Source organism: Perissodus microlepis, chromosome 7, assembly GCF_051167445.1.
Source record: "Perissodus microlepis isolate ML-2025 ecotype Zambia chromosome 7, ASM5116744v1, whole genome shotgun sequence".
Classification (NCBI taxonomy): Eukaryota; Metazoa; Chordata; class Actinopteri; order Cichliformes; family Cichlidae; genus Perissodus; species Perissodus microlepis.
The window spans coordinates 46,236,307-46,263,620 of NC_140467.1; the positions used below are offsets into that span (position 1 = coordinate 46,236,307).

Below are 27,314 nucleotides of genomic sequence, written 5' to 3' on the forward strand. Positions count from 1 at the left end.
TTCTTCTGGTAATATAACATTTGTGCATTTGTCATCATGATTACTCAGGATGGTTTGGCTTGGGAGGGGGCTGCGTGGGATAGTCCCAAGGGCGACACTTCAACCACTCACCGGATATGTCGGGTCGTAGATGGAGCTGGTTCGGATTAGGGATTTTTTTTAACGTATAAAAATGTGCCTGCAAGACTTAACACAGGGAAAGAGCGAGAGAGAGAGAGCGAGAGGCCAGTCTGTCCCAAGTCAGACGGGAGCGCGCTGCTGCCGCCCTCTGGACGTTTGGTTTCCAGGTGGGACGAGCATCACCAGTTTTCTGCCTTTTAATCATCAACACGGCGGTTTCCACCCTCTTTTATTCATCCAGCGCTCTTGCCCATCACTTTCCCGACTTGCCTGACAACAGATGGGATGTGCCCACATGACTGCTGTCTTTATTATCGGCCGAATCCATATTTATTATGACAGGCGCAGCGGTTTGATTCTTACCGTTTCGATCTGTTTTGCCGTATTGCGTGTCGCTGAAGAGACAAAACACAAACAACGTCATTTAAGTGTGACAGCTTATTTATCTATATACGCACATATAAATGATCTGTTCTCTCAATAAACTCACTTTTTATTCAAATAAATAAATAAATGATTCGCACTTTGAACCCAAAGTGTCCGAGGCCCTCAGATAGGATCTCCTAGCATGTACCAAACCCTTTGCAATGTGCGCATGAATAATATGCATGTATGTGTGTGTGTGTCACCTACATGGCTTAATGTGTTTACCTCCACAGAGACAAGTCCAGAGGAGGAGGTGACAGGGGTGCTCCCGGGGGCAGATGGGAGGGGTGTCTGATAATGATGATTGCAGAGATGTGCGGGGCTGGGGGGGCAGAGGTGTGCATTGTGGTCGATGGATGGGGTCGGGCTACCCGCATTGTCCCAGGATCACCCACTGGCGCCGAGCAGGAGGAGACTCAACAGCCCAAACAACACAGGGGACTGCGCCTCTTTTTTTGTTGTTAAAGAAGTCTGGAAGCAATCAGTCAGGGGAAAGGGTCTGTCAGAGGTATTGTGGAAGTCGCTGCAGACGCACGTTGTTCCCTCCCCTCTCCCCCTCTCCACTTCTCCCTGCCCTTCCTTTTGTGTGTGTGACTGACTATTCCCCAGACTCCAGGAAGTAGCCAATTTTATCTAACCAGTTTCCATTTCAGTCTGGCGAGGAATGTCTGCAATAAGGTGCAGGACAAGGATTCATTAATATTTTTTTCCCTCCCTGCGTGATAACGTTTTCATGTATTTTTAAACCACACCTGACAATAACTGAAGTAAATACTGATGGTGTATTTACATGCTTGGTGGAGTCCTGTAATTTGGTGTTGCGAACACTATATTTGTGGAACCTACCCCCCCACCCAACTAACAGGTCAAGGTCTTTTTTATTGGATTTTTGACAGTATGACAGTACAGCCATTAAAACGACATGCACTCACTGGACTCTGTACATACTGATAGAACCACTTTGGACTCCTTTTTGCTTTCAGAACTGTTTTTATTCTCCGTACAACAGATTCAACAAGATGCTGGCAATATCTCTCTAGGGGTTTGGTTTATACTGATATGATAGCATCACACAGTTGCTGCAGACTTGTTGGCTGCACATCCACGGTGTGAAACCACATCCCAAAGCTGCTCTATTGGATTGAGATCTGGTGTTTGTGGAGCCCATCTGAGTACAGTGAACTCACTGACTTGTTCAACAAACCAGTGTAAGGTGATTTGTACAGTGACTCCATGTGAACTGTAGCCTCAGTTTCCTGTTCTTGGCCTACAGGAGTGGCAGCCGGTGTGGTCTTCTGCTGCTCTAACCCATCTGCTTCAAAATTTGAAGCTTTGTGATTCCAGAGATGCTCTTCTGCATAACTTATGCATACTTCTGCTTATTTGAGTCATTGTTGCCTTCCTATGAGCTTAAGTAGTTTGCCCATTATCCTGTTGCTCATTTGTTATTTTCTCTTGAAATTTCCAATGAAATTCCCAGTAGATCAACAGTTTCTGAAATACTCAGACCAGCCTGTCTGGCACCAACAACAATGCCACGTTCAAAGTAGTGATGGGATTTCCGGCTCTTTTTAGAGAACGGCTCGGCTCACTAAAAAGAGCCGGCTCTTTCGGCTCCCAACCGGCTCTTCAGGTTGTTTTGTTGCTTTAATTAATTTATTATTAACAACAATATAAAATTATGCACAAAATGAATTATTAATGTAAAAAAATAAACTGTGGTTTTATTTATATATGTTTATATATAAATATATACGGTGGCCCCTAGAGACAAAGCACGTACAAACTCCAAAACACATTCCTAGAGTTAACTGAACTTCAAAACAGAGCTACCTAGATTACTTAAATTACACAACTGAAAGCATGTGTGTATTGTTTGTGTATTTATACACAAGCACTCATATATATTCAAATAATTCAAAAAAAAAGTTCATTTACCTGTTACTACCACATACCAAATCCAGTCGTTGGTACTTCCTGGCTTGTGTAGCCACTAGGTAACAAAAGCTCAACACTGCGCCCGAGCATCCTGGAGCACTTCTGCTGTGTTTTGTATGTTTTTTGTAGTTTGTACGTGCTTCGGGGTTCGTACGTTCTTTGTCGCTAGGGGCCACCGTAAATATACTTTTATTTATTCACGCCACATAAAATGTAATAAATCATATAATACAAAAAACAACTATTTACATTTCAACTTTTAACTATTTAAATTTTCAGCTTCTTCCTTTTAAACAAATTTAAAATGAAACAACACAAAACACTACAAACCACAACACAATTAAATATAAATTAAAATATGAAAACAAAAAGAAACATGCACATTCTCTGTCTTATGGGCCTGCATGAATAAACTTTCTTAATCCTTTATCATCCGCAACTGAAAATAGTTGTGGGTGATTGCTATACCTTTCTAATGTGACGTTGTTGTCCCTGGCTCTCTTTCTCTCTCTTTCCATCCGGCTCTGTTCCTGTGCTGCTGCGAGTGTAACTACCGCCCCTTCCCCCTCTTCCCAGCGCAAAGCACAAGGCTTGTGTGCGTAGTGAAGCAGAAAAAAGTGTGAGAGAGACTGTGAGAGAAAAAAAAATAAAAAATCCACGGCTCCCAATAAGGAGCCGGCTCACGTTGTTCACTTCAAAGAGTCGGCTGTAAGAGCCGTTTCGTTCGCAACTGACACATCACTAGTTCAAAGACACTGAAAACACATTTCTTCTCCATTCTGACTTTCTGTCACACTGTTCAAATGGTGCATGGCAAAGTTAAAAAAAAAATGAGGTCATTTGTTAAAACCAATTCCGATGAGAGCTCATATCCCTGATATTTTATCTCATCATTACAGCTCTAGCTTTTAGCGCTGCAGTCCCATCCACCTGGTGTTCAAACCCTTTGTTTGCAGGGGGCAGCCAATCAGGAGAAAGCTGGCTTAAAGAGAAAGGAATTAAAACTGCTCATTTCAGAACGTAGATGACCCAGGGGGCTGTACCAGCATCCAGTATAAAATGAATTATTATTCTGAACTGGGCAAAAGCTACTCCAGCAGAGTCCAAGAGCAAAAATGGAGCTGGAAGTGCTTTCTGGTTGATTACTGGAGTGTGGTGCTAATGTTCTCACATCCTAAGGCTACATACAACAGGCTTAGTTTCATGCCCCCCCTTCACAGTCTTTGTGCTGAGCTAGCTTCTAGCTTTAGCCTTATGTATTAATAAGGCATATATACAGCAGTCTTGCTCATCTAAGTCTCAACAAAAAGTGAATAAATGTATTTCTAAAAGCTGCTGAGCTGTTGCTTTAACAGCCTCGTTAAGCTCAATCAAGTGACCCTGCAGAGGTGATTCAAATGAGGGCGTGCAGTCGGCTAAAACAGCATTACACAGCAAGAGGGATGATTAATATTCTAGACAGCAGCCCTAGCCTTCACTATAATTTATTGACACAGTGACTGGTTTCAGACGAGTGGGGGTCACACATATGCAATTAAACAGGCTTATTATGTGTGAATGAGAATGTTAAGAATAGGGTGAAGACTGCATGCAGGCAGGCAGCCAGTCGCTGGTGAGATAAGAATGATAGAAATAAGGCAACTTTAATTAAATAGATAAGAGAAAACTTTAAAAATTCACAACTTGCACATCCGATGTGACAACAGGAAGGATCGAAAACACCCACACTGGTAAATGCAGCCTCTTTAAAAAAAAAAAAAAAAAAAAATCATGCTGTGAAAAAGCATAAGAAAAGGAGGGAAAAAACTTATTCATCGTGTGTTGAGAAAAAATGTACCATTATCAGCATGTCCAGTGGGGTTTGCTCTATAATGAATGAGAAAAAGCTTCAGTCTTGTCCTCAGACATGCGGTATGACCCACATTTTATCCCAGAATGCTAATGTTAGCTACAGACCTACCAACCTGCCCCAGACTCCTTTTAGCCAACTGAATGTTCAATGAGTGAGTTACTCTCCTGCGGTAAAAATGTCAAACAGTCTAATGCAACAGCCTGGCAATAAATTTTACCTTCATAAAGGTCGTGATCTTCAGTTTTGGCTAAAATGATTAAAAGTATTACTTCTAGAGCAATCCAAATATCGCTAATATCGATACCAGCGCTGGTATCGGTATCGGATCGATACTAGCACAATAGGATCGATACTTTCTATCCTCAAAATTCAGTATGTAACCCACTGAATAGTGTTAAATAAATTCTTATCCTTTTGGAAATGAAAAAACATAATCTTTTTGTGTCACCTGCCAGGCCTAGTAGATTTATAGCCTGTAGCACATTTAAACAACGGAAGTTGACAAAGAGCTTTAGGTACAGGCACATTTTTAATTCTTGATCCACAAAAAAATTCAGTTTGAAAATGTGGATGAAAAGTGTGTTTTATTATAATACTGTGGAAAGTAAACATCAAATCATGTAGTGTGTTCAGAATTTGCAAATCAATAATGAGTCATCTCAAAAATCATGAGACGCTGCTCTCCCCTACATAAGCTAACTTTATAGGTTAAAAGTATTGGTATTGGTATTGGTAATTCTGGCCCCGTATTTACTTGATATGGGATAAATACCAAAATTGGTGGTGTGCAGTATCGCACAGCACTAATTCACCTTGATGCATTGTTATATCAGTCTGCTAAGTTAATGTTGGGTAAAACCTGAGGACTGGCGTGTAAGTTCAGAACTTCATCTTTAGCTGAAAGTTGCTCAGTATGTAGCTCGTGCCCTGCAGCCAGTGGTCAGTCAACACAAAGAAACCTCTCAATTCAATATTAATAACTTTTAATCAATCCAGACTTTTAAGTTGGATCAAAGTGAGCCTGACACATTGAGATGCAACAATGTTATTTTACACCCAATTACACGTACAAAGTGCACTGAATCTCAAAGAATTATTATAGATGTTATATAAGATTCACGTTTTCATTTAGGAAGCATTTTCTCTTGTCCAACGGGCTTTGGTCTTTTCAGTATGAGATGAACTAATCTGTAAGGTGTTGTTTGATAAACCTCTCACAGAGAGCATCTACTTTCAGATTTCTTTAGTCTGGTTTGGGTTAAGGGATTACATCTTTGTCATGTTAAAGCTGGAAGCCTCAGTGACCTAGTTCTCTTTAAAGGCCACTGGCATGAAACTATTTTGATGATCTCCATGCATTTAACTGTCCTGAGTTCCCTGGCTCAATTGTGATACTGATGCCAGTCTGTTTTTTTTTTGTCCCTTGAAGTAATTGCGTGATGTTTATGGACGAACTGTTTGTGGGGGATGAGTCCTTCACAGGAGCTACATGGTATCTCCCACTTATGCTTAATTCATAGCACCGCATTTGTGCCTGCTTGCAGAGGTATTTACCTACAGTAGAAAGGAGCTTTCAACCAATGAAAATGTTCCCATGCAGAATCCCAACTGCACGTTGCTTGATGTGTATGTTGCTGTGAGTTGGTTGAATGCAGACTGGCACACTAATGAGAAGAGAGCAACAGTGGAGCGAAGCACGAAAAACCCCCCAAAACATTAAAGACCCAAGAATACAGCATGAAAGATACAGAGTGGCTATCGCAGCTGGTTAATGGACCAACAGCAGCGCAAATTTGAGTAGGCCACAGACCGGTTATGTCACATATACTATCACATGGGCCATCTGACAGCAGACGCTCACTGCAGGTAGACGAGCTGTCCAAAGCTGCTAGTGCACTGGTAGTGGGCTACCACTGCTGAACATTGATTTCCCCATTGTGCTTCATGGAAAATATGGCCTTAAATCTGCATACGTCATCTGCTATAGCTACTGAAATCTAGTGAGGTGCTAATGTTTTGTATCAGAAAGACAACTCTGCAAAGAAACGCCAGCTTTTCACAAAGGACATGGTCCAACCACAGTTTTAACTTTAGAAAAAAAGATGAAAAAAAGAAGACAATATTCATATAGAAATGCTAGAAAAGAAAAATGTTACAGTTTCCTTGAGTAGGCAGAACGTTAGCATGCTCTCCAGGCTAACGTTAACATGCTAACAGAAGCGGCTAAAAAAAACAGAGCTAATGATAAAATTTGATAAAACAGAATAACTAAAATGATTACAATTATTCCTGAAGGGATCACAGAGGTTTATAGAGAATGTTGTGGCATTACATACACTAAGTGTTCAATATATAGAGCTTATTAAATTATATTTCTTCTATAGTTCTTTATCATCGTCACCTCCAATTATTGTTCTTCATCCTGCAATCACAAAAACAAGACTGCACAAAAGCCTTGAGCTACCCCTCATTTCTTTATAGTTTGCGTCTGATGAGCCAGACTCCTTTTAACCAACTGACTTTTCAGTGACTTGTGTTTTCCTCTATGTTCTCTTAAAAGGGACTTGACTAATAGTTCTCCAGACTTTCTGCAGGTCTTTCTGAGTTTTGCTTTGGACATTTGCTGCTTTATCACCTATTTTCAGTTTAGTCCTTGAATTTGACAGACTGTTAACAATGACATATGAATCATTTAAACAAAAAGACACAAAAGTAAAGCGGTGAATCAGTGTCTACACATGACAGACAACTTGTCAAAGAACAAGTTTTTAAATTGTATCGTTATGCACTTTATTAACACAGTTTGCCAGGCATAAAATAATATTTTTGCACCAACAAGGTGATTTGCAAATATCTATTATAGAAAATTTGGCAATCTTAAAAAATATATTTAAAAAAACAGAACTAATTGAGGATTAAAGAAGAAGTGGGAGTCCTAAAAAAAACATATACATCAGATAAACAGAATCTGAAGGCGATTTCCTTAAAAAAATAGTTAAAAAAAAAAAAAAAAAATACAGCAAGATTAAAATTTCATGTCCTATTCAAGGGATCTGACACAGGACCTGAGAGATGGATCTGCCCCTTCAGTTGAGCCATCTAATATTTGCTAAAGCCTCATCAGAAGTGGTCTCAGTAGGAAGCTGCCAGTCAAGGAGCCATTCTTAAGGAGGGTGGGGGGGTAGAAAAGGCTGAGGTAGCCCAAACTACAAAAGAACTGGACTGAAAATCAGTGCCAACAGGTCTGATGAAGTGATGAATCAGAGTTTGAAATTTTTGGGTCATATCGTCATCAGTATGTATGAAGGTTGTCTGGAGAGAAGTAGGTGTCTGCAGCCATCTGTAAAACACAGTGGAGGTACTATATCACAGTTTGGGGTTGCATTTCTGCTGGTGATGTTAGGATCTCATCGAAGCTGTATTATGACTTATCAACACATAAAAAGCACCATGAGATTTTGATACACCATGCAACACTGTCTGGAAAGTGTCTTGGGAACAGCGTTACTTACTTTATGACTTTGCATAAATAGACTGATGACTGGTGACTTGTACGAATTAAGCAATGTCATTTATAAGATGAAAAACAGAAAACACTTTCAGTGTAAGGTATGATTAAAGGAAAAAACTAAGAGAAGTTTCTCAAGGCCAGCTGGTCAGGGCTTGTTGACTTCCTCCAAACTTTCCATGCTCACAAAAACGAGGTTAACTGATGCAGACATCAAGATCATGATAATACGCCTGTCTCATCTTTATATCTCATTGATATTTTCCACTCATGGGCCGGCCCACAGATGCAATTCTTTAATTCCAACCAAGCTTTGGTGGTTTATTTTTACGTGTCAACGAGAGCGGAGAGTGAGCCAGCGACGTTATTGTGACAATGTGTCTCACTGGTGTAAACGCTGTAAACTCTGATTTGGTGATAACCGATGGCTCTATAAGCACACTCCACTGGGTAGTCAACACGATCTCACCTAGACCTTGAGGAAAAGTACCAACATCTGGGGAGAAAAAAAAAAGATGCACACACACAAACAACAACAACAACAACAACAAAACTATACATCCCCAAATCCCTGGCTCCATCCATCTTCCTGCTGTCACCTGAAATGGGATCCGAGGGTAAGGTGACCCCTGCGCCATAAAGGAACAAGGGGAGCCATGTCACTTTGTAAAAAACCTCCGCTCAACCATCTGGCACAGAGATAATAGAGCTGGAGGCAGGTGAGAGTCAGTGCAGAGGGAGAGGGCTTCAGTCTCCTTGAGCGTGCAGTTTCATTGTAACCTACCAATGAACCCGTCCTGAAAATGAGCCATTCTTTACATCGAATTGCATCCATTATATTGTCCCTGAGAACAAGAGAATTTCAGGCATGAAAACCAATACAATAGAGACGAAAGGCATGAAATTCTCTTGGGAAGTGGGAGCTCCGGCGACACAGTGGGTGCCATTGTGCCGTAAACTTTTGCACCCCCCCCCCCCCCCCTCGCCTCGCCTCACTCCCGACGTGGTTTTCCGCCTCTGTTTCTGCTGCTTTTGCAGCGATGATAAAAACAGGCGAAAATAAGACACGCGGTAAAGTCTGCTCATAGCGTAACAGTCCAGTCTTAAGGATGATCTTTCTTTTGTGCCGCAAAGATGCAAGAGAAGACGATGGCTGAAATGTGCCGGGCAAGCAGCAATGAAATCCAAGGCTAAACACACACACACACACACACACACACACACACACACACACACACACACACACACACACACAGAGATATATATTTATCATTGAAGGTATGAAGCAGCAACCTTGGTAAATATTTTAATAACTTAGGTCAATATAACTGAGAGAAAAGGCCAGCCACTGGGTATCAAGAGAAATCTAAGAGGTCTTAGAAAAAGAAATCTAAATCTTGCGCATACAGGCTTCACACATCTTTTTCTAATCCTTCTTTCTACAATGCTTAAAAGGTCACTCTGATATCAAAAGAAATTACACCTCCTCAGACTTTGTTTCCATCTTCAGTCTGACATTTTCTCCTATTCATCTGTTTTTTGGGGGGGGTGGGATTTGTCCCACCCGCCCCGAGTCAGTCACTGAAGATGTGTGTGTTCTGAAAAAGTCATTTTAATTTAACACTGAAGTGCAGAAATACCATTATAGTGGTTTCGCAGGTGTTATGAGAGCAGTGTTCGATTGGAATAGGGTGAAGCCGGCAATCGCACGCGTTCTGTTTGTGATGATATGACAATTCGCTGAATACAACCAGAGGCCAACCAATTAAGCGAAGCTCCCCGTTGCACACTTACTGATGCAGACCGACTCAGATTGATTGTTTGATTGCAGACTGATTGGCTAATCTGTCTACGTTCATCAATTATTTGCAAACCTTCGCTAATCTGTCTGAGAGCGATTGGAATCAGCCCAAGTCAAACCAGGATTGTTTGGATTGTTGCTGTCATATTTTTATCCCAATGCGACTGAGCCATAAAGCATTGTGCAACTGGGCAAGGCCGGAGGACATTTCAATCCACTCGATAAAAATCAAGACAGGGTGCTCAGCTTGTGGTCGATAAACACTTTACATTTGTCAGGCTGACAGAGTCATAAACAAGGCTTTCAGTCCAAAGTTGCATAACCTTAAAACAATTAAGACAAACGTGATAAACGTCACATGAATGCTGCAGTATTTCACTGCTAAATAACAGCGTGACACTCAGGCTGGTTTGAGTTCATATTTTTATTTAAACTTCTATTTTCAAGGTAAACGTTGCCACAAAAAGGACAGCTGTCGTCATATTATATGCATTTATATATAAAGCCAGTTTCCCCGTCTGGGAATAATCAAAGTATAGTACCATTGCTTTTCTCTTTCGGTAATAGTAGTCATTTCAGCACTACTGCACTTTACATTTTGGGATGGTGAATATATATAAAAACAATATACATGAAAATAAATAACAATAAGTCCCTACTTAAACATGAAATAACGTAACCGGTTAAAGAGACAACGGTAATTATGCACAACAGGACAGGAGATTTAATGACCGTCCCCGGTTTAAGTATTTGCCTTGGGTTAGCATCAGGAAAAAAATGCTAATGACAAAAACAGGGTATGGAATAAATGAGCTGCAAGCAACAACGAAATCAGACGAATTAAAGAGTGATGCAGAGTGCTTATATCATCCGGGGACTGAAATTTAATTAAGCTGTACTTGAATGTGGGGGGTGGGGAGGGATATTAAACAGCCGGCAACACTGTAACTCCTGCATACTGATGATGACAACAGAGTTTTCTCTCTCTTCATTTCTTCAATTCAAAAGCGCAAATGTGTCAAAAGCTGTTGTACACTGAGAACAATGTACGCCAAAAGAAAAGAAAAACAGCTTATGAGATAATCGCGTGTAAAATCAACAATAATAGGACATTTGAAGATGAGTGGCAGGTGTTGAGTCACAGCAGGTTTTTAGTATTCAGTGCAGAAGTAAATGAATGTTCATCAGAGCAGTGTAACATGTGTCTGCATGTTTTAATTGACCTATTGAATTAGCCAATGCCAGCGTCCTGAGCTCCTCGTGATATCACAAGTCAGCATGTGCTGAACCAAATGAAGCAGCTCAGACGCTCCAACAGGTGTTCAGCGCAGGACTGAGTGAGCATGAGCATGAGCGGGAGCTACCGCAGGTACTGTAACCCAAGTGCAGGTGAAGCTTCACAGTGTAGAAGCAGAGAGATTATGAAGATACGAGGGAGAACGAGGTTGTGCTGCATGAAAAAGAAACACCATCCTCTACAAGGTTGAGGCACTTTCAAAGCAGCGTGAACATACTATAAAGGGTAATGCATACACACCTACCCAGAACACACACACACACACACACACACACACCCACCCACACCCACGTGCCGTCAGTTCCTTTTTCTGTACTGAACGGAGATGGAGATGCGCAATCTGCTGCAACGTGTCCTTCAGCCGGAGTCCATGCTGAACAGCTCGATCCCGTGTGGGCTCCAGTGGAGGCCGACTCCAGAGTTGAAGACCAGCGACCACACGTAGGGGATGAAGAAGTCCTCTGGCTGGTCCTCCTCCACATACTTGAACTTGAGCTCTGGGAATTTCTATTCACAGAAAACACCGGGCGAGAGAAAAGTGGAATGATGAGCAAGTCATAAAAAAGAAAATGCTGATGCAGAAATGTTTCCGCACAGAGTCTTTTCAAAGAAGATATTTTAACTTATCAGATCGGCAGTTTTTACGCAGTATGAACTCGACGCTGAAACTGCAGTTCCTCCAGTGGTCAGTGGACGCTCACTTTACATTCTCATGTTAAAAGCTACTTTCAGCTGCTCTGTTTTTCATGAGGGGGTTTCTTATATAGTGCCTTTATACTCTATTGCAGCATTCAGATGCTTTATAATATATGTATGTAGTTTATAGTTTGTCACATTCACCCATGCATTCATGCAAATACTTGTTTCTACATCTAATCTAACATTCACAATCTGAAGAATGCATTGGGAGCAACTCAGACTTCAGTATCTTGTAAAAGGCTTCTTTGACATGCAGACTGGAGAAGCCAGGCCACCAAAATTCCGATTAGCAGATGACCTGCTCTACCTCTTAAACCACATGGCGCAACATTATCCCTATAAATTCCCAGTAAGTAAACATGTTCAGAGCCTGGTAAGAAATAAATGTTTTTGGAAATAGCTAGCTCTATTATTAGCACTAATTAAAAGTTAACTGTGTTGGTGAATGTAGCTTGCTAACTGATCTCACTCTTGTCCAAATATGGTCACTTTTGTCTCCAAAAAACCAAAGACGTTGAGCTGAATTGCTTCATAAACCAACAGGTGGGGTCACGGTGGCTACATCTATCTTTTATATGCAGTTTATTCTTTAAAAAAACAAGACCTGAAGCAGCGTATTAGAGCTGCGCTACAATAACGTGGTATTTGTTGTTTTTTTTCTTCTGTGGATTGCCAAACACAGCTCACTGAAATAAAGTCCTTTTTTTTGGAGCTGGCTGTTGAATGAATGAATTACTTTCACATGAAGCAGAAAAGCTGTGCTACTCAAATCACTGTTAGTACCGTGAAATATGAAGAAGACCTCTTTGAAATCTTGACACTTCGCAGCTGTTTGTGAAGTGGGAAGAAGTTTTGCAAGCGTTCCTGGTTTGGTCAGGAAAAGTCTTCTTTTTATTTTTCCTATAAAGAGGAAACATTATCTGCACTTGGGGGAACTTCTCCACTTTGGGCTGACATGCTGTCTTTAGAAATAGCACAAAAACAAAATTCACTTGCAGCTCTGTTTAGTTTTCATATCATCTATTTTTAACCTCTCACCATAATAAAAAGTAAAACTGAGGAAAAATTCTAACAAAACCTTTCAATGAAAACGAATTTTAAGAGTTTAAAAGTCACAAATTAACAGATCGATATCTGACAAATTGAATGTTTTGTGTAATCAGTTATCATCTTGAACACCAGCTTTTTCCAAACCTTCTGGAAGCCCACCAACCAGACCAGACCAGACCAGACCAAAGCATGCATGAGCCAGCCCACCTGACAGCAGGTAGGCAGCCGGGGAAGCACATCAATAATACATAATGGTACCTCATTATATCCTCCTGTCTGCACATGCATGTATGTGCACACACGCGGCCAGTAATCAGTCTGTGGTGAAAGACAGATGCTGTGAGCCTTTATTTGATGGTCTGAGTCCAGTCTTTTCAATCCTGATTGGCTCCATTCAAGGCCTCACTATCGGTATCACAATGACACAGACCGAGGGGCTGTGGGGTCACAGGCCATATGCCAGGTTACTGAGGCTAAACTGTACACACACACACCACTCCCATTGTTGATGGCCAGACACAATGCAGGAACTGTATTATCTGAGTGGCATGGGTGTGTAGGTGACTCCCTCGTAGCCTAACGACTCATCCGGCGTTCACATGACCTTGTTGGTGACAGTTGCTCCACACATTCAGGCCTTTACTTGTAAGCTTAGAGGAAGAAATACAGCCTTTAATTTTTCATTTTGATTGAAAATAGTTTTCTTCAGCAGTGTCGTGTTTACAAGCATGAACAGACGGCAGCCGAGCAGATTAATACCCTGCGGCAACCACCGTGATATATGAAAACATATGAAACACAACCAGTTGTGCTATTAGGCAATTAGGTTAATCAAAGCATAAACCAGCAGACACAGCTATGTCAACATAGGTTTGAAACAACACATGTTACAGCATCAGCATTAACCTATTTTTACTCGTAAAGCATTATGTGTACATGCGCAATCAATGTTAACACCTCTAAAACTAATCCTCTATATGAGCAAAATACGGCATAAGCGCCTTTTTTCATAGAAACCAGACACACATAAGACACTGAGGCTACTTTGGTAAACGCTTGCTTAAGCACTCTGAATATAAGTAGTTCTCCATCATGAGCCCTGAACACAGCAGTCACAGTTTAAAGAAAAAGGTAAAGAAACTCAGAGCTAATGCACAAGCACACAAATGGTATTTACTCTATCATTACTATACGGATTTGCATGCTTTATATCTGTATAAATACAGATATGAGTGGCTTCACTTCAGTATTAAACCCATAATTTATCATTTTCATGGCCTCATTGAAAGAATCTAAATTATTATTTATGGGAAATGCAGAAACATCACCAATCATATTATAATCAGATCTTTACAAATCTCTGGCGTGCTTTTAGTATTGACACGCTAACATTATCACTACTTCAAAAATGGGTGCCACTGATGCAAAGGAATTCCTCTGTAATTATAGGAATAGCTCGGCATCCAATCTGTGTTTCTTGATATGGATGCGAGGATCAATACCAGACTCGTGCCTGTACTTTAAATCTAAAATTATAGTTAGTCATCTAGCTTAGATTAGAGTTTGTCCCAAGCTCAATAATAAACACTTACAGAGGAGAAGTTGCTGTTTTACAGTGATATCTCTGGTGGACAATCGCAATAACTCGACATGAATCTGGCACAAACAAAGCCCTAAATATGTCTTACTATAACACACAAAATCTCCACCTGTGTGTTTGTTTGTTTCTTTGGCTGCCAACTCCTCCTACGCAATCAGGAGTTGAGCAACAAATCTTGGCACACAGGTACTTCTTAGGCCCCTGAAAGCACTTATCTATATCATATCAGACATGACATCCCATCTTGCCTAGTAACCACCTAGCAATAGGCTAGAATTACAGTTTTTAGCATGCAGGCATCTATAAAAAGCATCCTTACACTCCTATAGTTTAATTTTACGCCAATAACATAATTTATATCCACGATTTATATCCACGATTTATATCCACGATTTATATCCACGATTGGCTGAATTATACATGATGTGTTTTTTTTTATTATTATCATCACAAGGGATTGCAATCCCCTAGCAATGTGCTAAAATGAACCATTTTAACATCTACCATCTCTATTTTGCAAAAAATCTTTGCAATATGATTATGTGCATCAGTTTGCCAGCAGCATGGGTGTGTACTAGTGAACAAAATATGCTATTACAGTTATATCTCCATCTTTTCATCTAACATTTAGCAGTAAAGTGGTAATCTTTACTAAACTCAGAAGCCCTTCAGTGGCATGTAAAGATGATGCTTGTTGAGCTATGATGACATAAAAAAATCAACACCGTGGGAACTTAAAGCCCCGCACGCTCACATGACCAATTTCCCTAAATTTCACAAAGCCAGAAAAGAGAAAAATGACCCAGAATCCCAACGGCCGCCTTCTTCTTCTTACATCTATGTTCAAGAGCCCCACCAGGGTAATTGCCTTGCATATTGCAAGGCAATGGCAAGTGCCTCACAGCAAAAATGTTGCTTTCAGGCTTGAGTGAATTCTGGGGAAAAAATAAAATAAAAATAAAATCAGAGCATCTCCAGACTGCCACATCCAGTAACTAATATTATCTCTGTCCCTTATTCTGTTCATACTGTACCAGTACATATCTCCTCTGTCTCTCTGCTGGCTTCCCCTTCCCTCCCCTTCTCTGTTTTGTTCTCAGTCTGACTGCTGGCTGGGGCCCACTTGGCCCGGGCTCATATCAGTTAGTTATGGGTCCTGGCGGGTCAGGCCCTCGCCCCTGAACACAGACTGGCTGGCTGGCCTCATATCTTTACTTAGGACGCTGTGTTCCCTTTCCTCCACTGTGCTTTCGCTGACAGCGCTCGGTGGCCAGACACAGAAGAATGCGGCGAGGGAGCAAATAAGAACTTGATACACACAAACACACATATTTACATGCAGGTACACGCACAAACACTGAAAAGTCAGGTTTCGAAACGCTTTACAAATCTTTCACAAAAGTCGTGGGTTTTATATTCACATTCTGCTTTTTAGAGCCGTCCTTTGGGAAAGTTTAGTTCGTTTCATGGGTGTGTGATGTATCTGGAAGAACACCTTTAGTAATGTTAACTTTAGCAAGCACACTAGTTTGCTAACATAGCTCATGAGACTAGCTTGCATTTTGATCGTCCAAATATAAACAGGTTACATTATATCAATATTTTATTATGATATAAACTTTATATACATTTTTAAAAAACGATCAGTGGTGGAATTTAACTCTCGTTTGTCTCAAATAGTACGTTTGCATTAAAAGTCAAAGTACTTATTTCAATCTCACATCATTTTATGCCTCTGTGACTTTCTCACAGAAAAATATTAATATACTGCGATCACCACAACTGTCTGAAAGCTTTAGCTAGTTATATTTATGGGCAATGTCCCATAGTGACAAAAATAATAAACTAAAAAGATATGATTCTTTTGTATGTTTCAGATAAAATGAAGGGTAAACTGATGTAGTAAATATCCTTCTACTGATTAAATCTTTCTTTTTGGCAACATCATAATTTTCTTGACAGGGAAAGATATCAGAGGTGACATCAGATAGACTCCTAAGTCTTACTCTAAATGCTCAAACTGTATAAAACAGTTATTACAGATGATCAAATATAGCAAAAAAAAAAAAAAAAAAAAAGCCAGAATCAATAATCAATCAATAAATAAACAATAGCTCAACCTGCAGATCTTGATTTTTTTTCTACATTTGCTCAAATCATGTTCAAGTATTGAGATCTGACAGGAGAGAACTGGTATATTTAAGAAAACGTCAGGGTGACCTTTCTTTCGACAGTGTTGAGCTGTTTTCATACATGAATTTCGGACATTTTCGGTGAAACTGGGTCAGGAGATTTTCCACAGCTATCCAATCCACCTCAGACATGCGTGCATTACTGGAAATACTTTGCAGGCTTTAAGCGAAGGAGCCTCCTGGACAGGGTGAGAAGAAGCCGGGACGCATGACGGCGACTCACTAGCATTGAATGCACTGGAAAAATATCTGTACCAGAGAGCTCGCAGACTAAAAGAGCGGCCAATCTCCGACCTAGAGAGCGGTGGACGTATATCACACGGCGCTTCATTCGGTAAGCACTACAAAAGTTCAGGGCTGCAATGCATTTGTGAAAACTGCTTAATACTATTAACGCTTTGCAAAGCCCCGATTGCCCTAAGTTTGAGCTCTGAAGGCAGACTGTATTACACAAGTTAGGCATGGGCTTTCTGAATTTACTGCACTCATCTGAAAGAGGATTTCTACATAGAAATGTATAGAAACTGTGTTGTCAGTGTGTGGGAAAGTAGTAATGGCCAGCCATCAGGCCTCTTAAGCCCCAGGTACTGACTGACTAACAGCTGGTAACCCCCCTCCCCCTCCGTCTCTTCCTGAGGAGCCAGAGAGTCTGTAGGCTATCGCTGCTCAAAGAGGCAGATTTCAGCAGGAGAGGCTAAACAACACATTCCGCAGGCACTGCCTATAAGCACCACTCAGCCTCACACACCCTGAAACAACACACACACAAAGAATGAGAGGCAGGCAGCTGAGTGTTGAGGGTCATCCAAGGGGTACTTACCACCTTCAATCCTTTCTTTCAGTTAGCGCCTAATTTGCATGTCTACATTTTGCCCCGTTAAAAATCTGCATCCTCACTTATGTTTCTATTTCAATAGATTAACAAGTGTCCATACTATGTTTATGTCAGTGGTTTACCTGACAAGTGTCTGCAGTTCCCAACCAACCAATTTTGAAGTTATTATATTGGAGCCATGTACAGGCTGATACAGATTAACACTAAATGTGTATTTTTTATTTTATTTAAAAAAATAAATAAATCTAAAAACGTAATTTTAAAGATCATTTTGCAACTAAAAATGTCCAAACATTTGCATGCAATAACAGTAAATTGTGTCTTAAGCATCAGTTATTCTCAGTGGAGGACAGCTGGAGACCCGATGGGGTAGTAGTCAGTCCTGTTATGCCACACACTTCTTGGAGGTCTGCTTGAAGACAGCTGTCTGGGTGCATGGCTAGCTGATACATTCGTATGCACTCACCGCGTGCTAACCATCTGATGATAAAATTGATTTTGGTGGGATCCAAGCGGACACTAGCAGACCCACAGACATGGGAAGTATCATCTCCACCTAAGCCTCTGTTTTATGCTTGTTAACTCGCCTCATGTCAACATAAATGGCTGAATTCTCACTGCGACTGCATAACTGAGCTGAAAAATAAATAACCACAAAAAAAGACAATATCTGAAAATAATGTCACCTTACTGATGATTTTATCAGTGTGCAAGAAGAACCATAGAATACAGTTTGGGAATGAAGTTTTATAGACATCCTTCCCCAGCTGCACTACAACACCACAGTGGTGCTTTCAGCTTTCAGCAAGTGTTAACAAAATGTTCTGATTTTGGTTGTTAGTGTAGACATGGGTGCAACTTTAAGACTTAAAAATTGATGCACTCATTTACATGCAATGTTCACATGACCTGAGGGTAAAAAAACACTCCACAAACAAATTAAAAAAAAACCAAAAAAAATTTATTTTTAGAAACCGCGAGGAACAATCGCTTTTCCCGAACATTTCATTCATGTCAGCGCTCTCCGTGGAGCCACAACTGATTGAGACACCGATACTGCTTCATCGGAGTAATTGCCGACGTATCGATGATTCCACACAACATTAATCTAACCTATAGATTTTTACATTGGGGGGGAAGCTGAATGAGCTCATAGGATGACGGGAGGCGAGAGGTGGAGAGACAGCTGTTTGTTTGAGAGATGGTGCCATCAAATGGTAGGGACTTTTCCCAGAAGACACATTGCCCAGATATACTTTTCACTTCACGTCACCCTGTGGAGCTGGAAAGCACTCTGATGTGGAGTCAGCGTGAGACTCAAAAACACTTTTGCACAAAAACGTAGACTGCCATTTAGTCAGATGGTCATCAGCAGACATACACAAATGTAGGAGATAACACACACACACACACACACACACACACGATCCACATTGACTTGTGCCACAGGTACAGCACTCTCGCTGAAGGACATGAGGGTTATCCACATGGCTCTGTGGGTAATTCTGTGAATTCATGGTCGCTACATTAGTGCTCTGACGTGCTCGCTGTGAGCACGACAGAGAGAGACTCATGGCCGCGCACCATCCCTCTTCCACAGACAAATGGCTTGCAGCCAACAGCCAAGTACGGAACATGAAACACATGATAAAACATGCAATTAAGAGCTTCCGAGCTGCTGTGGAGACCGCTGGTTACATATTTCCTTACTGATTAATGGAGGAGCATTGGAAAGGGAAAGGGTTAGAGAACCCGCCAGGAGTGTTGGGTAACGAGGCATGGTGGCAGATTTATGTCTCCTTCGTCCCCTCCCCCCAATCTGATGCACCCATGACAAAGTGCCGTTAGCCGTCCCCCCATCCCATCTCCTTGAAATGTCATTACATGTTCACATGTAGCAGGTAAGCAGAAATGGAACGAAGATGGGCATTAATGCTAATGAGAACTGGGCTTTGGCCTTTTGTGTCCACTCCCAAAGGCTTCCTTCCATCATTCCATTGCCCGAGTCCATATCCCAATCCCAAACATCTCGATTGTTCAACTGGACTCTCTTCACATGCATAGAAATTTACCACTTCTTCTTCTTCTTCTTTTTTTTAACCTTTTAGCAAAGCCCACATTTTATGACTCCTGCTTTCTACGCTCTTCCACTTTGTCTGTCGCCCTGCTGTCTGTGTGAGTGAATTACCTTCAGTCTGTCTTTTGGCAGTGCCTGGGCTCCTTTCATGATGACCTCCTGAACTCTCTCAACAGACAGGTCACTTCCAGCCTGCTCCAGACGCTGACTGAAGAAACCAATAACCTAAAGGTCAAACGGGAGGAAACAGCCAATCACAAACTTGCCATAGGGTCTTTTAGCTTGCCTTAAAGTGCTTTGAGGTGACTGTTGTTGTAATTTGGTGCTATAGAAATAAAATTTAATTGGACTGAATACAGTTGGAGTATTTAGGAGTAAACACAGAATTTAAATACAAATTACCACCAATACAGTGTCCTCAGTTTTTCATGTTTTGCCAGGAAAATGGGAAATAGGTGCAGTTATTTATGGAAATGTGCAAACATACATGGGAATATAGTATATAAGACAAAAGCACAGTTTGTATAATTCTTACAAGCTTGAAAATCAATATGTTGGTGCAAAAACTGTTATTTTATGCTTGTGAAACTACGCTATATCAGGCATTTTTTTGTAGATTTAACTAAGGAAATGTGGGGGAATTGTGACAGGCTGCTAGTAACAGATTGTCTAAAGATATAATAAAAAAAAGGTTCTTTGCCAAGTTGTCTTCAAGAGTAGACACAAAATTAAGATGTCTCTTTTGTTTGAATGAATCATAGGTCATTGTTAAGTGTCTTAACAAAAAATATGTGATAAAGCAGGCAGTGTCCAAAGCAAAATCCACTTTTTATCCAATAAAATAGAAGAAAATACAACTCACTGATGAAATTTAACTCTTGTTGATTATCTCCTCAAAAATAAATGGTTATTTTAAAATATTTCTCGTCAGGTTTTGTGTTAATGCAGTTATTGACATCTTTGTTCCATTTTGTTCTACTTGTAAGTATAAATCAGCTGGTAGCATTAGCAAAAAATAAATAAATAAAAAATCAATATTCACTCTTGTCTGTGTTTCCTAATACACACACGGGACCTTGTTCTCATTGAGCTTTAATGTCAAGTCCCAGCTCCATCACGACCCTCTCCAACTCTTCTAATCCCTCTGTTTGGAGCTGTCACATTAATATTTCAGCAGCCACACCCGATATGATGACACCGGGTGCAATATGAAGATCTAGGAACAAAATGGCATCATGCTACACGCGTAGGCCTGAGAGACCTCAGCTGTGTAAACAATAACACTGGTCAGTGTTCCAAAGGTGGTTTGAACATCACGTTAGAGGAATCGGTGCTGAACCTACAGTACGTCAACAGCTCGTTTTCATTTAAGGCAAAATATTGCCGCTTCCATAAACGGCCATTTAAACACGTGCATGGGCTGCCATGTTTCCTAGCAACAGTAACTCGCTTCTGTAAATGCTTCTTTATAAGGATACAGCACAGCACACACTATTCAGATAAACCAGCCACATTAAGGCACCTACCAAATATTATGTAGGACCAGAAAAAACAACTCTGATCTGCAGTATCAGCTACCGTGACATGAGCAGCAGATCCTTTAAGTCTTGTAAGTTGCAAGGTGGGGCCTACGTGGATCAGACTTGTTTTTCTAGCACATCCCAGATATGCCCAGTCAGATCGAGAACTGGGGAATTTGGAGACCGAGTTAGTACCTTGAAGTCTGTTGTTGTATTCTTTAAATCTTAAACAAGCACTGCGGTGGGGCAGGGGTGCGTTAGCCTGCTGAAATGGGTTACTGCCACCAGGGGATACTTTTGCTTACTTTTCTGAAAAGGTGTATGTAGTGTGCAACGTGTTAAAGTATGCAGTAGGTGTACATTCCACATGCCAGGGCTCAACCTTTTCCAGCGCATCATGGTCCAGATCATCACACCTCTTTCGGCTTTCCATAATGCTCTTTTGGTGCCATTTCACCCCAGGTAAAGGTTGCCAATACATGCACGGGTCTCCTTAAAGCTTTTTACTGTAAACATAGATCTGTACATCTGTAACTTTGCCTCAAACTGGAGCGGACATTGTGCGCAGATGCCCCGGGCACCTTCTCAGTTCAGAGTGCCATGTTAGCGCGACACTTCGAATAAACTGCAATCGTCCTTTAGATGGATGAGTCAGTCAGCTGACCTAAACCTAAGTGAGCGTGCTTTTCATTGATCGAGAGCTAAAAGGCAAAGAGACTTACAAACAAGCAGCAACTAAAGATGGCTGCAGTAAAGATGCAGCCGTGGACCACCCAGCATTTGGCACATATCCATGTGTTCCAAACCTCAGGCTTCAAGCATTAAAATAATCATTGTATTTATGATAGTGTAAGTTTATCAAATTACACTTAAGCCTGTTAGAAGACAGAAAAAAAGTGGCTATAATTGGAAGAATGAGTAGATTTAATTTTGGACTGGACTGGCTTGACTGGTGCCATTACAATGAGATGTTTAAAGAGTTGCAGCTGATCATAAATTGAGATGATTTGCAAAGCTGGGTGAATTCTGCTTATTGTCAGCGGAAAAAAAACTTAGAAAATGTCAAAAACTTTTCATTTTAAATAAGTAGTTCACTGGAATTAAAAATTATTCAATGCTTTCTGGGTTTAACCTCAAAGAAGAAATCTAAGAAAGTATTTTTTGTGTTTCCACTGCTCTTCTAAGTTTTTCCCTGAAGAAATGTTTGGTGTTCCTTAATTACAAAAAAAAGAACTATTACAAATTCCTTTTAAAGCTCTTTTTTTGTCAGAGCAACATTAAAAAATGCTTCTACAGGCAGTTTTGTTTCTCAGTGTGGGTTGTTTTAAAGATTTCAAGCACACCAGAGTTCATGCACTATGTGTGTCTACATCTATCTAATACTAATCTCTTCATTAACTCAGAAGGCCTCCCATATGGGCTTATTTTAGAAGAGCAAAAAAGCCGCCTCGCATCCCGAATAGCCTCGGGGAAACTGACTTAACTGAGGGATTCTACCTAGGCATGCCTCCCTCATACTTATGGATAACTGTAAAAGCCTGTGGCAATGTATGCAGCAACCCCCATCCTCTGCACACACACACTCATACCCACCAAAGCTTCCTTTCCCTTCTCTACGTGACTGTGAATGACAGATTTCTTGCGTCCCTTCTTACTTATACACCACGCATACTCATTGAATGTTTGAGATGTAATGTGCAGATACTTGACGCCAGTGGACTGATTAATTCAATCATACTACTTAAGTCTTTCATTCTTTATTGCCTGACTGCAATCCGGCCTGGCTTTGTCAACATTTCTGAGCAGACAAAGAGGACACTGCAGGAAAAAACTGTCAGGCTTCTCTTAATTCACTTGTGATGCTTTGGGCGATTCCTAGTTTAAAAAAAAAACCAAACAACAACAACAAAAAAAGACAACAACCCTCAAACAGACTGACCGTGTCGAGGTTCTGCATGATGTCCTGGAAGGACGGGTGCGTCCTGAACTGCTCAAAGAGCTCCCTCTTGTAGAGCAGTGCGTACACCAGGTTAGGGTTGTGGTGTAGAGAGTTGCACAGGCAAGAGTTGATGATTTCCAGCATCATGCGGATGACTTCCTCAATCACACTCAGGTCCTGGGCCTGGAGGGAGAGGGAGGATGTAAAGGTTAATTGGTTTCCCACTAGAGTGGTTCCACTTATTATATTGTTTTTAAATGATTGTTTTCTGATAGAACGATCAGCAGGGGGTAACAGACAGATGGCAGAAATGGCAGCAGGGATCAGAGGAAGGACAAAAAAGTAAAGCATGAATGTCAGCCAAGGTCTTAGCAAGTGGCAGAAGGGTGATCTTTTAAACCAGATATCAGGTTGTGTTGGCCTATGTTTCCTTGTGTGGCAAAGACGGCAACTCAGTGACACGTGACAGTCAAAGACTATAAGAAGGACGGACAAAAAGATAAAGAGTTTTAAAGCGCCTGACATGATGGCGTTGTTTTCAGCGTTATTTCAAACTAAGTAGGCTTCTCAACACATAAACCCAAAAAGTTCATAAATAAGGATTTCCCGATGTGAACATCAACACAAGAGATTGTTGGAGAAATGAACTGAAATCCCAAAGCAGCATCAAAAACAAGTTTGACATTTTAGAAAAATATGCACAGTTGCCCTTTAGTGAAGACAAGATTGATAACATGTAATATCTATGAAGGTTCAGACGACCTCCTCCCAGCTAGGAAAAGGATCTTTCTTCTCTCACTGTGTGACTCCAACTAGCTGTGGCGGCCAAATGGTCGCTCGGAGATCGAGCATGTTGCACCCTCGACCTCCAGTCTCCAAACAATGCCGGTCGGATTCTCAGACAGATTGACAAAGGTTTGCAAAATGACTGTTGTCTAATTTATGAACGGAGCCAATTCGCTAACGTGTTGCAATCAGTCTGAGTCGGTCTCCAACAATAAGTGTAACTAGTCTGGGACACGTCTTTTTATAATTGTGGACTTGATTTTACTGGTTGTCAGCTGGTTCCCGTCATATTCCTAAGTAAAAGCAAAACTGACTCTGTTATTTTGTTGTTAAATTAGCATCGTGCAGCACATACGTCACCATTTGAGAAAGAATTCTTGTTTCAGATCTACCAGCTTCTGACTGGATTCTCAATGTAGGTTGTCAATTCTGTTTAATTTGAATTTCTGCGTATGTAGACAGCATTAACCAGTGCATTATCATGAACTGACAGCATGTAATTGTCAACTTGTCTGCATTTTATTGCAGTTTTATGGCAGCTGACTGCAAGTGGTTGCAGACCTGGTCCCCATCTTTGAAGCAACAGTTTCAAAGCCAATAAGATTCCAGGTTCTTTGACTTATAGTTGATTTAATTGTGGTTGTTCCCACTATTACTGTGACTGCAGCAATATGATGTTCAATTTTAGTAGCTCCTTTTGCTCAAGAGCGGTAAAACGCTATTTTTGTCCTTCCAAAGAAACAGTTCAACAAATAACCCCCTTTACAAAGGCAATCTGTTATTTTTATATTTTTGTTTTTGTGCAGATTAAACAAGAGACACAATCTGTGAGCTTGAGAGATGCGGGTGCAACAGAAATATTTTGTTGGCTTTGGAGACGGTCCAACTACCGCCTCCGTGTTTTCAGCCTTTATGATAATCTAGATAAGCTAGGAGAGCTAGCTGCTGACTAAAGCGTCATAGTGATCACATACGTATGACAGTGGTATTAATCTTAACATCCAACCATAAAAGTAAATAAATAAATTATATTTTATTATCCCTGCATTCAAAATGTTCATAATTAAAAGTGTACAAATTAAAAAATCCTTAATTTTGTACTTAGTGCGAGTTGTGTGAAGCATTTGGCCACTCTTTTTACTTTCAATAGCTTCAGTTATTAATTAGATGAACACTCAATCTTTTTAATAACTTGCAATTAAAGCAGTCAGTAGGAGAATCCTTTCTACATAGTGAGAAAGGTTTTCAGTGCCGCTGATGTTTTTAAATGATGATAAAGATGTCTGCACCTGTCAACCTTTAAAGTTCGATTTCATTTACCTTATCAGCGTGTTTATGCTACAGAAACCTTGGACCTTAATCTGCGTGGTGGTAACTCGTAAAACATGCGCCTACTTGTAGCCTTTAATGATATTGAAAATGGCTTTCATCATTAACGGAAGTCTATGCAGCTAGAGGAGTTTGGTTTCATCACACAACCTGCTTTTAATGGAAAAAGGCATGCTTTAAGAAATCTGGCTTATTGTTCTTTAGTTACTTCATTCACAACAATCCGTCTACAAGAGAGACAGACGGACGCCACCGTGATGAGATAACGTCTTTTTGGCGTCTTCAATGGTGGCGCACAACAAGAAAACAGCAGAGAGCGTGGGAAAATGAATAATCTACAGAGAGATAAAAACTTTGGTCAACAGAGTTCATGACTGATTTCCCATGGTGTGACAGCTGTGGGCAGAGCGTTACAAAATCTACCGTCTACGTTTGATGATATTGCAAGATAAGCTCCATAAATGAGAAACCAGAAAAATATAACTCAATAGCATTGTGACTCATCTCAATTAAACCAAGCACTACTAACCACGAGTGTCAGTTTCTCTTCACTCCCAAAAAGACACAAATATGATCTCTGCCTTACAAATACTTAAATTTACTGCTTAAAAAGAAATTCTAAAAATCTGCTCAGCGACTTTTTTTTTTTTTAACATGAGCTATAGTATTTGATCTATATACAGTATACAGCATCTATGTTAGGCCAAACAGAGTCAACGAGCCGCCTGTGTAAGCAGCTCAGAAGAAGCAGCTAGAACAACAAAATGCAAACTAAGAGAATGCAGGAGTCAGGGACATCCAAAGCAGCTTAGCTTAATGCAATGGACTTCTAATGAAATCAGTCCATCGGTAGTCTGACCACAACTGTAACACGCGACGTAGATTATCTGACGGGTTTTAGTTCGGATCCTGGATCTTTAAAGATCCTTGCATGCCTCCAAGCAGATATGAATAAATATGTGTGCTCCATTTTGAACATTCTTCATTTTGCAGTGTTGTCTGAATATATAAAAAGTATTATAATTACTATTACTATATGTAAGAATAACATGACATAAAATTTCAATGAAAAGATCTCCCAGTGCCTAGCAAAAACTACCCAAACCAAGAAATGTCTGCAAAAACCAGCAGATGGGTGAGAGGAGAAAGAGGTGTGCCTTATACCAAAGCATTTATGAATTCAGTGTGTAATAATGCTCAGTAGTGTGCATTTATCACAAGATGTTTACTCAGCTAAAGTTTGCCCGTCTTGTTTTAGTTGTGCCACAGCAAAAATGTAATTAATGATATAATGCTGATAATATGACCTCAGTCCTTTATGTGGATGTAGAAACTATGACAGTGAAACGCAGGCAGTTATGCTGAATACAGTCCTTACTATTCACAACTGTCAAAATGTCTCGTGTGAAATGCGTCATTTTAAGTGGTTTTCATACGTGAACTTTGGGCAATTTTGGGCGACCTGCATTAGGGTATTTTCCACAGCTGTCCTTTCTCACATGTAGCATACATACAGTAGCAGGAAATAGGCAGTTTCAGTCACGTTTGTAGTATTAGGAAATGCTGCGTATTGTGGGTAAAGTATGCAGCATATCACCAAAACCCAACACCATCCAGCCTTTAAGTAGGAATCTGTTGGGTTAAAGCAGCACACGTTTGTGTTCTCACATGTACCTCTGTCAGCAATGGTGCATAAATATATGAATGCTATGACAAAAACATATTTAACGTCACTTTTCCAAACGTTTAACTGACCAGTTCAGCCTGTCGGTCTGAAAACCTTTAATCATTGTCTTTGCTTTACAGGAAGCCTCGCCTTAGACAGTTACTCATTAGAAACTTCCTCTGGGTTTACACGCTGCCACATTTCAGGCTTGAAGTAAAATTCCTGTAACGTTCATTAGAATAGGCAGCAGAGATAGCAAAGCTTTCTGATAAAGAAAAAGAAAAAAAAGATTTATTTATATTTCACAAGGTCTCATTCTTGAGCCGGGCACAACGTGAGCTTTTATATTCGCCACAGCACACTTATGCTTAGTGATTCATTTACATCACTGTTCTACTGATGACCTGTTTTGACCAAGAATTTGCAATATCTGATTCGAAACAGCAACATGGTGAGACTCCTGCTGCGAGCTGATTGGCCACCGAGTCTACCTCCAATCTGGGCAAATCATCTGTAACAGAACTGCATGTGGTAGCATTTTATATTCCATCTTCAGTGCCCTGCTTTGAGAGAAGTTCTTATCTTATAAATAACTTTGCTTGCTGTGATGCTTTTTTTTTAATACACATAATCAGTCCCTGAAAAAAAGCCGGGGGATTAAGATAACAGTAAATAGCTG

The 27,314-nt window shown here is 40.5% G+C and overlaps 1 protein-coding gene across 2 annotated transcripts in view; it reads right to left on the bottom strand.

The window, feature by feature from the left end:
- Positions 1-10,050: 10,050 nt before the first annotated feature.
- The window catches only part of dym (dymeclin), a 57,674-nt gene continuing 40,410 nt past the window's right edge, over positions 10,051-27,314 (bottom strand). For both annotated transcript variants that reach the window (XM_084935416.1, XM_084935417.1), the window contains exons 15-17: positions 22,855-23,037; positions 19,507-19,620; positions 10,051-11,449 (exon numbers count right to left, since the gene is read on the bottom strand). In XM_084935416.1, coding sequence (XP_084791542.1) covers positions 11,300-11,449; positions 19,507-19,620; positions 22,855-23,037 — 447 coding nt within the window. In that variant the 3' untranslated portion in view covers positions 10,051-11,299. The remainder of the gene's footprint in view (positions 11,450-19,506; positions 19,621-22,854; positions 23,038-27,314) is intronic.